Source organism: Cynocephalus volans, chromosome 3 (genome assembly GCF_027409185.1).
Source record: "Cynocephalus volans isolate mCynVol1 chromosome 3, mCynVol1.pri, whole genome shotgun sequence".
Taxonomy (NCBI): domain Eukaryota; kingdom Metazoa; phylum Chordata; class Mammalia; order Dermoptera; family Cynocephalidae; genus Cynocephalus; species Cynocephalus volans.
The window spans coordinates 41,384,958-41,397,688 of record NC_084462.1 but is presented as its reverse complement, the minus strand read 5'-3'; the positions used below and the strand labels follow the sequence as shown (position 1 = coordinate 41,397,688).

The 12,731-nt window shown below is 47.7% G+C and overlaps 1 protein-coding gene across 2 annotated transcripts in view; it reads right to left on the bottom strand.

Annotated features, from left to right (window-relative positions):
• Window positions 1-3,562, bottom strand: part of APBA2 (amyloid beta precursor protein binding family A member 2) — a 63,549-nt gene extending 59,987 nt beyond the window's left edge. For both annotated transcript variants that reach the window (XM_063091054.1, XM_063091055.1), the window contains exon 1: window positions 2,597-3,562. In XM_063091054.1, the coding sequence (XP_062947124.1) occupies window positions 2,597-3,562 (966 nt within the window). The remainder of the gene's footprint in view (window positions 1-2,596) is intronic.
• Window positions 3,563-12,731: the final 9,169 nt, after the last annotated feature.

Genomic DNA, 12,731 nt, shown 5'->3' with positions numbered 1-12,731 from the left:
CAAACATTCACAGGAGAGGAGAAACAATCGGATGAGATCACTGTGGGGAAATGGACGATGTTGATGCTCAGCGCAGGAATTTATCCTCAGGTAATAAACCAAAAGAAGGAAAAGATTTGTACAGAGATGTCCATGTCAGCCTCATGTGTAAGAGAAAATGCCATGCAGCCACAGCCTGCAGGCTCCACAGCAGGCTATGTACAGACAAATACACCATTCAGCACATCGCCCGATGAAACAAGGTCAGTAAAAATAATCCTGAAAATTACAAGTCAACATGGAGAAATGTTTATAACACATCAGGTTTTTAAAGCTGGATGACAAAATTACATCTGGGCTACAGAGGCCACTACGCACACTGTTTATGCTCAGTGCTGTAGTGTGAAAGGGACATAGAAAAACAAAAGCAGCTTATCTGTTAGGGTGGCAGAGACCAAGGGGAACGTATTTTTCATGTTCCCATTTCTAATCGTATCGTACTACATGCAGTGACTAAATAAATGCTGGGCGGAATTCTTAGACACCTCCACCACATAATTTTTCAAGCTTTAAAATGAGTGGGAGAGAGATGAGGGATGCTGTGTGATTCTCCCTCCACCTGAGGTCTCCTACAGCATCGCTCCTCCAATGGGAGCACGTTGACACTCAGATTGGGATTTAGCAGTTCTGGATGCCGGTGCTGCTGGACCACGGACCACACTTGAAGAAGCCACAGTCTAAACATCTAGGTGGCCAGTGGTGCCCATTTCTCCCTTCTCAGGATTTTTTATATACTGCAGCTTCAACTGTGGGCACCGCTACACTAACTGCAGATGGCATTGGGAACAGAGCATGAACTCCAGATTCAGGTGTGCTGTGCACCTGCTGAGGCCAGGCCTTTGCCGGCTCCTGGCACAGTGTGGCTGTCCCCGGGGGAGTAAGGAAATCCTTTTAGAAAAGCAGGATGTGATTTCAAACAAGGCATCACCAAATTTCCCAGTGTACATCCTTCATATAGAATCTTGCTTTCAAGATGATTTCTATCACCAGTGGCACTTGTTGGTCAAATTTCAAAGAGTTTCTCATGTGAAATGGGCTGCTCAGGTCTGCAGGATGCAAAGACTCTGCCCATGTGCATCCTGGCCCAACAGAGTCCCCAGAAGGAGTACACAGGGCCCACTTCATCAGGGCCCTGGGCTGGGAACTGCCAACTGCTCCCCTTGATGGAATTAATTTGTGAACAAATGAGTGAATGAATGAATTAAATTTTAAAAAGCTATACAGTCATTTACCAGCTTAAATGAGCTTCTCCAGTGTCCTGGATAAGAGCATCTGCTTCAAGGACACCCTCTCCTTAGGGAGAGAAGCTACCTGCTTCTCCATTTGCCTTTTCTCTGAAGAACTGCCTCCTCCTGGCCCTGCCCCCTCCACCTGCCCTCTTAAACAGCCACCACCACCATCATGCATTCATTCCTCCCCAACTCTCCTACCCAGAGCTCTGTGGGTTTTCACTCCAATTACTCTGGTTAACATGAAGCATGAAAACAGCAAAACAGGTCTTACTCACTCCCCACCAGGCTCTAAAGATAATTTCCCCTTGACAGGAACTTTGCCAGGAAAGCCATTCATACAACAAGATGCAGTATGTCACTGCTCTGTGCAGCCCACATCCATCCCTGTGGTGCCATTGCCATTGCTGGGGGATGAGTCCAGCCTTCACAAGACTGAAGAGAGACGGCAGTGCTTTGGCCTAAAGCCCAGACCAGGGCCCAGAGCCATCAGCCCTTTGGGGTGTGTTCCCCCCACATCCGCTAGTACAATAGCAGTTTCTTTACATCCACAGCACCAGTGCCTGCAGAATTGCTGTGAATGACAGGAACACCTCCAAAGTGAAGTCAACTGGTGCTTAAGAATCTTTAGAAAGGACAAAAGGAATCAAAATGCAAGTGCTGGAAATCTAACAGCAAGTCAATACGATTTATGTCCCAAACAAGCTCTCACTATATGTATATTTTTTCAAACTCTTTAACTCTTCCAAGAAAAAAAAAATTAAGGCTTTAAAAAATACAAAAGCGGCCCACAGAATTGGCTAAATAGAAGTTCCTTTACACAAGTCCAATAATCACATCTTCTTTACTCACAGTGGGCTTTTGTTTTTTTTGTTTTTTTGTTTTTTTGGAAAGGCAGCTTTTCAAATGTGTTTATTAGAATACACATGTACTTTGCAATAAGTAAAAGAAAATATAGTTATGCTTATATCCATCGCCCTCATTAGCATGCATTTCTTCTCCAAGACTTCATCAAACCTTCAAATAATTATTTTCAAAACAATTATTCACAGCTAATTGCCCATCAGGCCAAGGCCCCTGGACTGTCAGAAATGTGTCACCCGGATATGAAGGCCCTTGGGAAATGCACTGCGGCTCCTCCCCTTGTCACCGGGGCCTCCTGCCACTATCTGCAGCATAGCATGAATACCAGCAACCCTGTGTCCTTGCCACTGCCCTGTTGACCTGAGAACACCACCTGGGGGGTGGGAGGTGGCCACATGGACACCAGAATGTCCCTTGCTTTCTGGACCCTCCATTCCCTTCCCTGAGGTCAGCCTGAATCCTACCTGCTCTTGGGGCCACTTTGGCCTCTCCTCTGGGGTCCTGCTCTTGGCCTTGAAGCCTCTCTGCGGCTCTCCAGGGTGCTTGGCCTCAGGAGGGAGGTTCAGTGACTTGGGCCTTCCCTCGTGCCTGCTGGGGGTGCAGCTGGCCTCGCTGGGTGGACAGGCCTCTATGGAGTCCCCAGGACCTGGTTCGGGCCCCTGCGTGGGCATGTGCTCAGGACTGGCCTCGCTGGCGCTGGCGATGCTGGTCATGCTCAAGCTCATCTTGATCTCGGCCACGATCTGGTCAATGTCCTCCTCCTGGTCCTCCAAGTCCCCGTCCCCGCGCCTCAGGCGGTAGGGGGAGGCGCTGCTTGCGTTCCCGTTGGCCTCCGAGGGGTAGTAGTCCTGGTAGCCCTCTTTGCTGGGGCAGTAGTGGCCGCCTTCTTCCTGGCCATGGGCCTCCAGGACGGAGGGCTCGTCCTCAGGGATGGGCAGGTGGCTGTCCGGGTAGTCCTGACTGCCTTCAGCCCCATGGCTGTGGGGGTGCGGGCCTGCCGAGTCCGTCCACTCCTCCAGTGCCTCCTGGCACTCGTCAGTGTCCACATGGTGCACGCCATGGGCCAGGTACTCCTCGCCATTGCAGTCCATGCCCTCCAGGTAGCTGTCGTCCTCGGGGCAGTAGCGGATGTAGTAGGTCACACCCTCCTCCTCCTCGGGGAGGCCCTCGTCATAGTCTTCCTCCTCTGACGTGTTGTTCACATAGTCGGAGCTTGAGTCCCCATCGGGGCTGTGGTTGTGGCACTCCGGCTCCTCAGGCGTGGGGCTCTCTGGCCGCAGGGTGGCCAGCTCCAGGCCTGTGGGAACGTACCCCTCCAGGGGCAGCTCTGTGTCCTCACTCTCAGGCTCCTGGCTGTGGGGGACAGGGACCGGCCGAGCTCTGTGGTCCAACATGCTGCTCGCCGTGCTCTGACGCTTCCGGTGGGCCATGGCGGACACTCACACGGCCATCATCACCTGGAGGCAGCCACTGGGGAAGGAAGGGTGGAAAGGACAGAGTCAGAACCCAGCACTCCCCAGCCTCGGCGTCTCCCACCCGTGAGCTCCCAGAGCAACAGCAACACACATCTGCTCAAATAATGTAACGCTCCACCCCTGCTGACTCGTGTGTCAGAACAACGTGTGTCCGTGCCTGAGAGAAGCGGGGACATGCACGGCTGGAGGAAGGGGGGCTTGGGGAGGCACCAACAGCCCACCAGGTGCCAGCCTCTTCCCTGGAGCCACCAGCTCATTCCTGACTTCTGTAAAATGCCCACTCAGTTTGGGCAGCCCAGGTGATCAAGACAAATGGCCATAAGATCAGGTTATTTGCTCTCAAAAAGAAAAAGAGAAGCTTCCATTCAGAAGACATTATGAAGGCCAATGAGAATGGATATTAAATATTCCTAGTCTAAATCTGTCGTCCCTGTTCCCTACAGGCTCGGCCCGTCCTCTCCTCCTCCCTCCAAACCAAACAGCATTCACCCAGGGAAGGATTTGCAGGAACTGCCCTAGCTGAGCAACGTCCAGAGAAGCTCAGCTCAAGTCCCAGCGTGGTGGGCTTGAGGGCTCTGGCAGGAGGACAGAGGGCACTGTCTGGCCAAGGGGCGAAGAGGGACCAAAGGTGCAATGCAGCTTGCAGGGCACGCATCACGGTGCCACTAGGTGCTGCAATGGTCCCACGGGTCCAAACTGGGGATGGCCTGAACCCCACTGCCCAGAACTTTGCACCTCATCCCCCAAACCACACAGACTCATTGGGCGATTTTCAGCAGGCGCATGACACACAGGATTTCTCTTTTAGCCCCATCTCTCAGGGCCCAGCCTGGAGGAGATACTGGGGGACAGAAATTGGAGGAAGGTGGGACCAGTGAGAGCCTATCCCAGTCCCCAAGGGGACGGCAAGGTGCTAGATGAGGAAAAAGGCACAGGGGGCAGTCAAAAGTCTGGTCAATGTTCTATCTCAAGCTGAGTGGTGACCCAAATGTTTGCTTTTTAAACTGTACTTTTCCTTTACACGTGGCTTTTTGTTCACATCATAGTTCATTTGTTTTTAAAAATTTATCCCAGTTGTCCAGTTAAGCAATGAGAGCTTGTCCACAGAAAAATAGTTAAAATGGTAAATTTTATGTTATGTCTATTTTACCACAATTAAAAAACTAAAAAATTTTTTAAAAAAAGAAATGAGAGCTTAAACAGAAACAGTGGAGATGAGAGAGGAGCAGAGGCCCAGCGAGATCTGGGTGGTTGAAGGAACGGCATCCGGGGTCAGACTGGCTGGGGAGGGAGGGACCACCATGACCTTGTGGCAGTCACTGCCCAGGCCCTGAGCCTGCCTCATGTGCATCCTCCTCCCTCCTTCCTGTCTCCCCAGGGAGGTCATCAACTAAAGGGCTTTCCTTTTCTGTGTACCTAGAGCTCCCAGCACAGCTCAAATATGTCTTGCTGTGAGACTGGGTTTACCAGATGGTCACAGTCACAGCATTCCCAATAGTTCCAGAAGAACTGAGAAGGAGATAATTGTTTTCACCCAGTGCAGACACTCAGAGTGTGAGCACAGTTACTGAAGTAGACTCATGCTCCCAACGTGTGAATTCACTCTGGCAAGTTCACCACCAACAGAGGCAGTGTTTTCTCCAAAGCCCACAGGGGCTCATGAATGGCCGCGTCTCCTAACACCACTAGATCCTGAGAGATCCATAGCACTTCCCCAGAGCAGGGCCCCACTGACAAGGACCCTGTAGGGTCTGAACGTCTTGAGAGTCACCCCATCCCCAAACCCTGAAACTGGCAGGACAATTCCAAAGACCTGTTCACGGGGAGAGGACAAGGAGTCTAGCGTTCACTAAAACAGCGGCAGACACAAGACAGTCAAGAACTCTGAGCTGCTTCAAAGGCAGCCCTTGACTTTACAACAGATTTCTCACATTCACAGAGGACAGCCAACCACAGGGACAGGCTGGAAGTGACATGAGGAACTCAGCAACCCAATGCTTCTGGACACAGTCTCCAGGAACAGAATCCCCAGAGTGGTCTCTCCAAAGCACGTGCTGAAGGCAGTGGCTAACATGTGACCAAATTCGCATGCCTGGACTGTCAGGTAGTGCAGGGCAAAGGGTGCCAGCAGTTACTGGAACGTGAGCCCACAGCTCCTGTTCCTAGGGGAGTGGCACCATTTCTACAGTGTCCCTTCACCTCCCCAGGGCCTGACACTGGGCCATGCACAGTGCAGGTCCCCTTGTCAGAGAATAAACTATAGTGCACAGTACTCTTGCTATCTTAACCGCAAATTCTATGTCATTTTGGGGATAAAATCTGTACATGCACATAGACATAAGCATATCCACACCCATGTCAAATACCTTCTAGGTCAACATAAGACTTAAGGACTTTATATAAGACTCATGTCCTTTATACACACATTACAGTAACAAGGAACAGTTCCTGATCTGAGTAATACATCACCCAGGTTTTTAAAAGCCCAAACACTGAGGTGGCACTGTAGAAGAACCAGAGCAGAACTGGGCATTTATTTCCACCGGTGTTTCCTGTTCTCTCTCCAAGCCTTCAAATATTTTCAGAATAATTTATTCTAGGTGTACAGCAACCATGTAATTTTTTTTTTTTTTTTTTTTTTTTTGTCTTTTTCGTGACCGGCACTCAGTCAGTGAGTGCACCGGCCATTCCTATATAGGATCCGAACCCGCGGCGGGAGCGTCGCAGCGCTCCTAGCGCCGCACTCTACCAAGTGCGCCACGGGCTCGGCCCAGCAACCATGTAATTTGAACTATAATTGCTCACCACTGCTTCCTATACTTTTTGTATTTCTTTCAATTAAAGTATTTGTTGTGATTTCATTTTTATATCATTAGAATAACTGCACCGTTCGGTTGTCTAGTGAGGAGCTAATCCTCCTCTTGTGTCTATGAACTGCTTCTGCTCCCAATGGAATGGTGTCTTTGCTGGGTAGGACACTCCTGGGCTGCGTAATTATTGGCAACGTCTGCTAACACTGCTCCATAGTCTTCTAGCTCACGCCCTGGTAGATGTGCAGTTTAATTCCAATCCAATTCTTTTCACCTTGGTGAAAACCTGTTCCTTCTGTCTGAAAGCTTTACAATTTTCTCTCCACCCTCAGTGTTCAGAAACTCCATCGGGGCAAGTCTGGATGAGGGTCTTTTTCCATTAATTCCACGTGGAATTCATTTGGTGAGCGCTTTCCACACCAAGCACCACATTTTACATTAACTGCAGAAAGCTTCCTGTTACTGCTTTTTCATTTTTTTCTCTCACGGCCTTTTTCTCCTTCTGGAATATCTCTGGGATTTGTCCTCCAATTTTTCACTCGTAACACCATTTCACCGTATTTTTTCTGCATGGTATAATTTAGACCTTCCAAAACATTAATTCAGTTTTCAGCAACATACGGCATGTGACCTTAGCTCCTTCTGGCGACAAAGGGTACTGAGACACGAGTGCGGGTCTCTTGGCGAGTGGCAAATTTCCAGGCACTATTAGGTTTGGTGGGAGGTGATTTTCTGGTGAGCTGGCAGCAGTGGGGTTGGCTGTTTGGGACTTCATTGTTGAGATGCATGGAGGCGCCTGTTTTCTAGGTGTGGGCAGAGATGGGCTGTCCTCAACCAGACCTGCCTGCCTGCTCTGGAGCCACAGCAAACAGGGGCTCCCCTGAAACTCCCTGGGTCTGCACGCTGCACTCCACTCCCGGCTGCAAGGTTCCAGACTTCTCATGGGAGGGGCCAAACACTTTCCCTTTCAGGAAGCAAATCTGGCCACTCTCTGGTATCCTTCATTCTTTACATTTAAAAATTTAACTCATCTGAAAAGTAGACACATATAAGGCAGAAAGCAGCTCAGTGTTCCCTCTAATGGTCATCCCAGTGATCTTCAAACTTTGCCACCCATCAAAGATCCTGACGGCCAGGTTAAACCTCATACTAGTGAAACTGGGATGTCTCAGGTAGGAGCCAGGCATCAGTACGGTAAAGACTCCCTAGGTCATTCCAATGCACAGCAATGTCTGGGCACCACTAGTTTACCCAGGTATCCTGATACCCTTTACTAAGTAGACTGTGTTTTTCTCATGCCTTAGGGTGACCAACCGTCTTAATTTTAACACTGAAAGTCCCATGTCCCAGGAAACCTCTCAGTCACACATAAACTGGAATGACTGCTCACCCTACATATCATATACTAGATTCTTACATAAACTTAGATCTGCTCTGTACTTTCTGGTCTACACCATTTCTATCTGCCCAGCAACAGTACTACACCATTTTAATTACTATGTCTTTAGAGTATGTTTTAACACTAGATAAGGCGAGTTCTCCCTCTTTATTTTTAAATCTTCCCCAGTGACTTTCATGTTTATTCTTTCAAAGGAACTTAAAATTTACTGGGTCCATGTTTCCCCAATATTCCACGAAATTTCAGCTGTGATAGCCTTAAATTATAGAAGACTTTAGAGAAAATTTTCATACTTACAACACAAGATCTTTACACTCATTTTCACCTAAGAAATATCTCACCATTTATTCACATCTTAAATGTCTCTCAGCAGCTTTGTAGTTTTCTCCACAGCTGCAGATGTTTCATATTAACCTGATTCTTTTATACATTGTTTTTGTGGATGTCATGAATGGATTTTTTCTCCAATCATATCTGCCTAGTTATTGTTGGTATGTAGGACAAAAGCTATACCAATCTTATAAAAATAAATCTTACGAAAGTATTTTTAAATCCTAATAGTTTTTACTTGGTAATGTTTTTCTAGGTAAATGACACCCCTGTCGAATAGTCACCACTTTGCTGCTCTTTTCAGTGCATGGTCATCCTGTCTGACCACCTCACCCTGCACTTCCCTGGGCGGTTAAGTAACAATGGTACCAAGAGACATCCTTGACTTATTCGCAATTTTAACAAAAATGCTTTTACTTTACCAGAGCTGGAGCACGGTAAGACAGGTGAGGCACTGAATAATTCAGGAATCAAAATAAATAATCTTTTCATGCAATGCTTTAAAAAATCAAAATTAATGCAAAAAATACATGATGAACAGCATATCAAAATCTTAAATAAAGATAAGATTTGGTATTATTGATTTTTCCCTTTGCCTTGGGCTGCAATATGGCTATGGCTCAGTGAGGCACTGTTAATGGTCTTGTTTTTAAAATGTTTTTGCTATTAACTACAGGGCTGATAGCTAAAGACAGCTGTTTTCTAGAGTTTGATACCTCAGACCTTCTTATCTCTTTCCTATGGATACAAAGGGATGGGTCCCCACGGCAGCTGCCCAGGGAAGGCAGACACATCTTCAAAGACTCTGCAAAATTACATTTAACCTAGTGGGCACTTTTGGTATGAGAAAGAGCCTTCCTGATAAAGATAAAGACTGCAGGTCCTTTTTAAATCCAGACCTTCCTTTACTGTAAAGCCTTGGGCAAGATATTTAATGGAGGGATAGCCTTCCCCACCTGGGAAACTGGAAATGACAGTACCTGCCTGCAGGGCTAGATGTGAGTTAAACAGAAGAGTAACCAATGCAGGTCTGCACTCATAAACACCACGTACAGGGAGCAAAGGAAAGCTTTAAATGAAATGTTAAGGGAGAGAATGCCTGATTAGGCATATGTCTTTTTTTTTTTTCAGCAATAAAAAGACATATTTTATTTTATTTGTATTTATTTTTTTACTTTTATTTTAATTTATCAATATACAAAGTAGTTGATTTTCGTGTCCCTTTACCAATTCCTCCTTTCCCTCCTCTCCCCCTCATCAACATCATATGTGTTCACTTATCTTAACAAGTTCAAGGAATTATTGTGATTGTTGTGTCTTCTTCCCCCCCACCCTCCATTTATTTGTTTGTATATTTGTTTGTTTATTTTTATTAGCTCCTACATATAAGTGAGAACACGTGGTATTTCTCTTTCTGTGCCTGGCTTATTTCTTTTTTTTTTTTTCCCCAAAAGATGACTGGTAAGGGGATCTCAACCCTTGGCTTGGTGTTGTCAACACCACACTCAGCTTGTGAGCCAACCGGCCACCCCTATATAGGATCCGAACCCGTGGCCTTAGTGTTATCAGCACCGCACTCTCCCGAGTGAGCCACGGGCCAGCCTGTGGCTTATTTCACTTAACATAATTTTCTCTAAGTCCATCCATGTTGCTGCAAATGGTAATATTTCATTCTTTTTTATAGCAGAATAGTATTCCATTATGTAGATATACCACACTTTCCTATCCATTCATCCAATGATGGACATTTAGGCTGTAGGTCTTAGATAGGGAGCAGGGAACTCTGCCAACACAGGTGATGGGAGTGGCTACAGAGGGGTGACACTGACCCTGGCTGTGTATACAACATGCACGTCTGCAATAGGATATGGGTGCATCTCAGTGGGACTGTAGAAAGGGGAGAAGTCCTGTGAAAGGCAAGAATTGCTCCCCCAACGCAGTGGTTTGCTCACTTTGGTGGGAACAAAGCCTACCTGGGGAGCGTACAAGTTTGTGGCCCAAGATTCCCAATAGGTGGCCAGAGGCCAAGGGCTGGGCCTAGAGCTGCAGATGTTGAGGCCCTAGGACTGCACTTGAAAACTCTGCCCCAAATAGATGCTTGCAGGTCTCTGGTGACTTTCCCACTGCCAATGGAATGGATTTGACCTCCTTGCCAGGAAACACAGGCCCCCCCGTAGATGCACAGGCCACCACATTCCGAGCCTTCTCCTCCTATTCCGGGGGTGGGAGGGAGAAAATTGTATCCGTCCATTTCTGTTGCTTATAACAAAATACCTGGAACTAGGTAATTTGTAAGAAAATGAAATTTATTGCTTATAGTTTCTGAGGCTGGGAAGTCCAAAGTCCAGGAAGCACATCTGATGAAGTCTTTCTTTGGTGGTGGTGACAGTGACAGCAGAGCATCACATTGTGAAAATGACAGAGCAGAGAGGGACACTAACCTCCTCATTCACTCTCCTTTTAAAGCCCTCCAAAACACGCCCATGACCACCATTTTTAATCCATTCACTTCGGCATGGCCCTAGATCTAATCACCTCTTCAAGGCCTCACCTTTCAATTACCATAACAGGATTTCCCACCCTCAACAGTTACAGTGGGGACTAAGTTTTGGGGGACATTCAACCCAAGGTAACAACTCTTCACCAACTTCCTCAAGAGCCAGCTCCTGGGTCACCTCTACTTCCCACCAGCAGGGCAAAGAGGGGTGTCCCAGCAGGACAGGCTGTTCAGAGAAGTGCTGACAATTGCCCCTGACCAAGAAAAAGGGTATGGCCAGGGGGAGGTAAGAAGGAAAGGTGGGCACAAATGTGGGTGGAATGAAGTGGTTCTTTAAAAGAAACATTCCTCCCACTGAACCTATAACATCTGATTTAGTTCCATCAACGTGTGCTTCCGCAAGACACCAACACATTGCCTTTTGTGTGGAAGCAGTTTGTAGCCTGATGATAACGGATTCCATTTGAACACCTCAATTTACAAGCAACTTTTTCAGGAAGCCCATTAGTGCCCAAAGGGAAGTCCTAGACAGCTGTCAGATCCCGCCAGCCTGGGCGGCCAGGCTCCACAAACTCACAGGCAACATCTGGTAAAAAGATTTGCAATCACTTCATGGCACAGTCCTCTGGGGGTGCAGCCGTGATGTGCAGACACTGCCTGCAGGAGGCATGAAGAGCTTCACTCCCCACCTTGGGAGAGGGCCTGAGAAGTGACTAACCCAGCACATCATTTGTTAAACTGATGTGGGCAGATTTTTGTACTCAGGAGGTCACTGCTTCTGAGGGCACACTGCTTCTTGGCAATGAGGATTATGAACTGCTTTGCTGTGTGTGTATTTTTAACAGGGAATATAGAGAAGACTGGACACCCACTCACAGTTCCACCCACAGATGGCCATTGTGAGTTCTGTGGTATATTTCTTTCCAGTCTTTTTTCTATGCATCTCTTTCACAAGGTTGAGACCTTAGTGTAAACACAGCTCCATGTTCTTCTCTTTTAAAATAATAGGATAAACAGTAGAAACCTTCCGTAAGTATCATTTTAATGGCTATAGCATATTTCAAGGCTGAATAGACATAATCATACTGCTATATACTAAATGTTTGTGTTCACCTCTCCCCCCAATTCGTCTTTTTTTTTTTCTTTAGTTTATTATTATTTTTTTTACATTCTAAGATGTTGCAGAGCAGTTGGGGGGAGGGGGAGAGGAAAGAGGGAGGGAAATAGGGTGGGAGGAGGAGGCAGGAAGGAAGGGGGGCATGATTTTTTTTTTTTTTTTTTGTCTTTTTCGTGACCAGCACTCAGCCAGTGAGCGCACTGGCCATGCCTATATGGGATCCGAACCCGCGGCGGGAGAGTCGCCGCGCTCCCAGCGCAGCACTCTACCAAGTGCGCCACGGGCTCGGCCCAAGGGGGGGCATGATTGAGGGCTGCGGCACTGCCCTCATTCAAGCAGGGGAGCCCAGGGGGCTTCCGGTGGCAGCTTGGTCATGGCTGGGCTGGATGTGGATGTCAGGGGGCATGGCTTAGGCCCTCAGCCCCCCACTGCCCTGGCTTGGGAGTCCAGGGTGCTTCTGGCAGCAGCCTGGTAATCGTCACTGGGCTGGATGTGGACTCGGGGGTGTGTGGCTGAGGCCTTTGGCCCTCCCCCATCCTGGCTCTAGAGCCCAGGGGCTTCCAGCTGCAGCTTGGTCATCACTGGGCTGGATATGGATGATGGAGGTGCACGGCTGAGGCCCTCGGCCCTCCCCCAGCGCTGGCTTGGGAGCCTGGTGGGCTTCTGGTTTTTCTAGGTTTATAGGTGTTCTTTGGTGGTGTTAGATCTTTACTGGTTAATATCAGAACTTTTTCTCTGATCTGTGGGTGTTTTGTTTTTTCTTTCAGTTCTGTGTTTGATTTTTAGCTACTCCCCACTTAAACTTTGCACTGGAACTAATTTGTTGTCCTTTGCTTACTTCTAAAATGGAGGAATTTCCTGTGGGGACCAGCACTTGAGCCCTGTGGTTGAGCTAAACTGCTGCTTTGCTACTGATTCTCTGGGGAAGGCTTTTTGTGCAGCTCAGGTTTTAATTGTTGACCTTGTAAGCA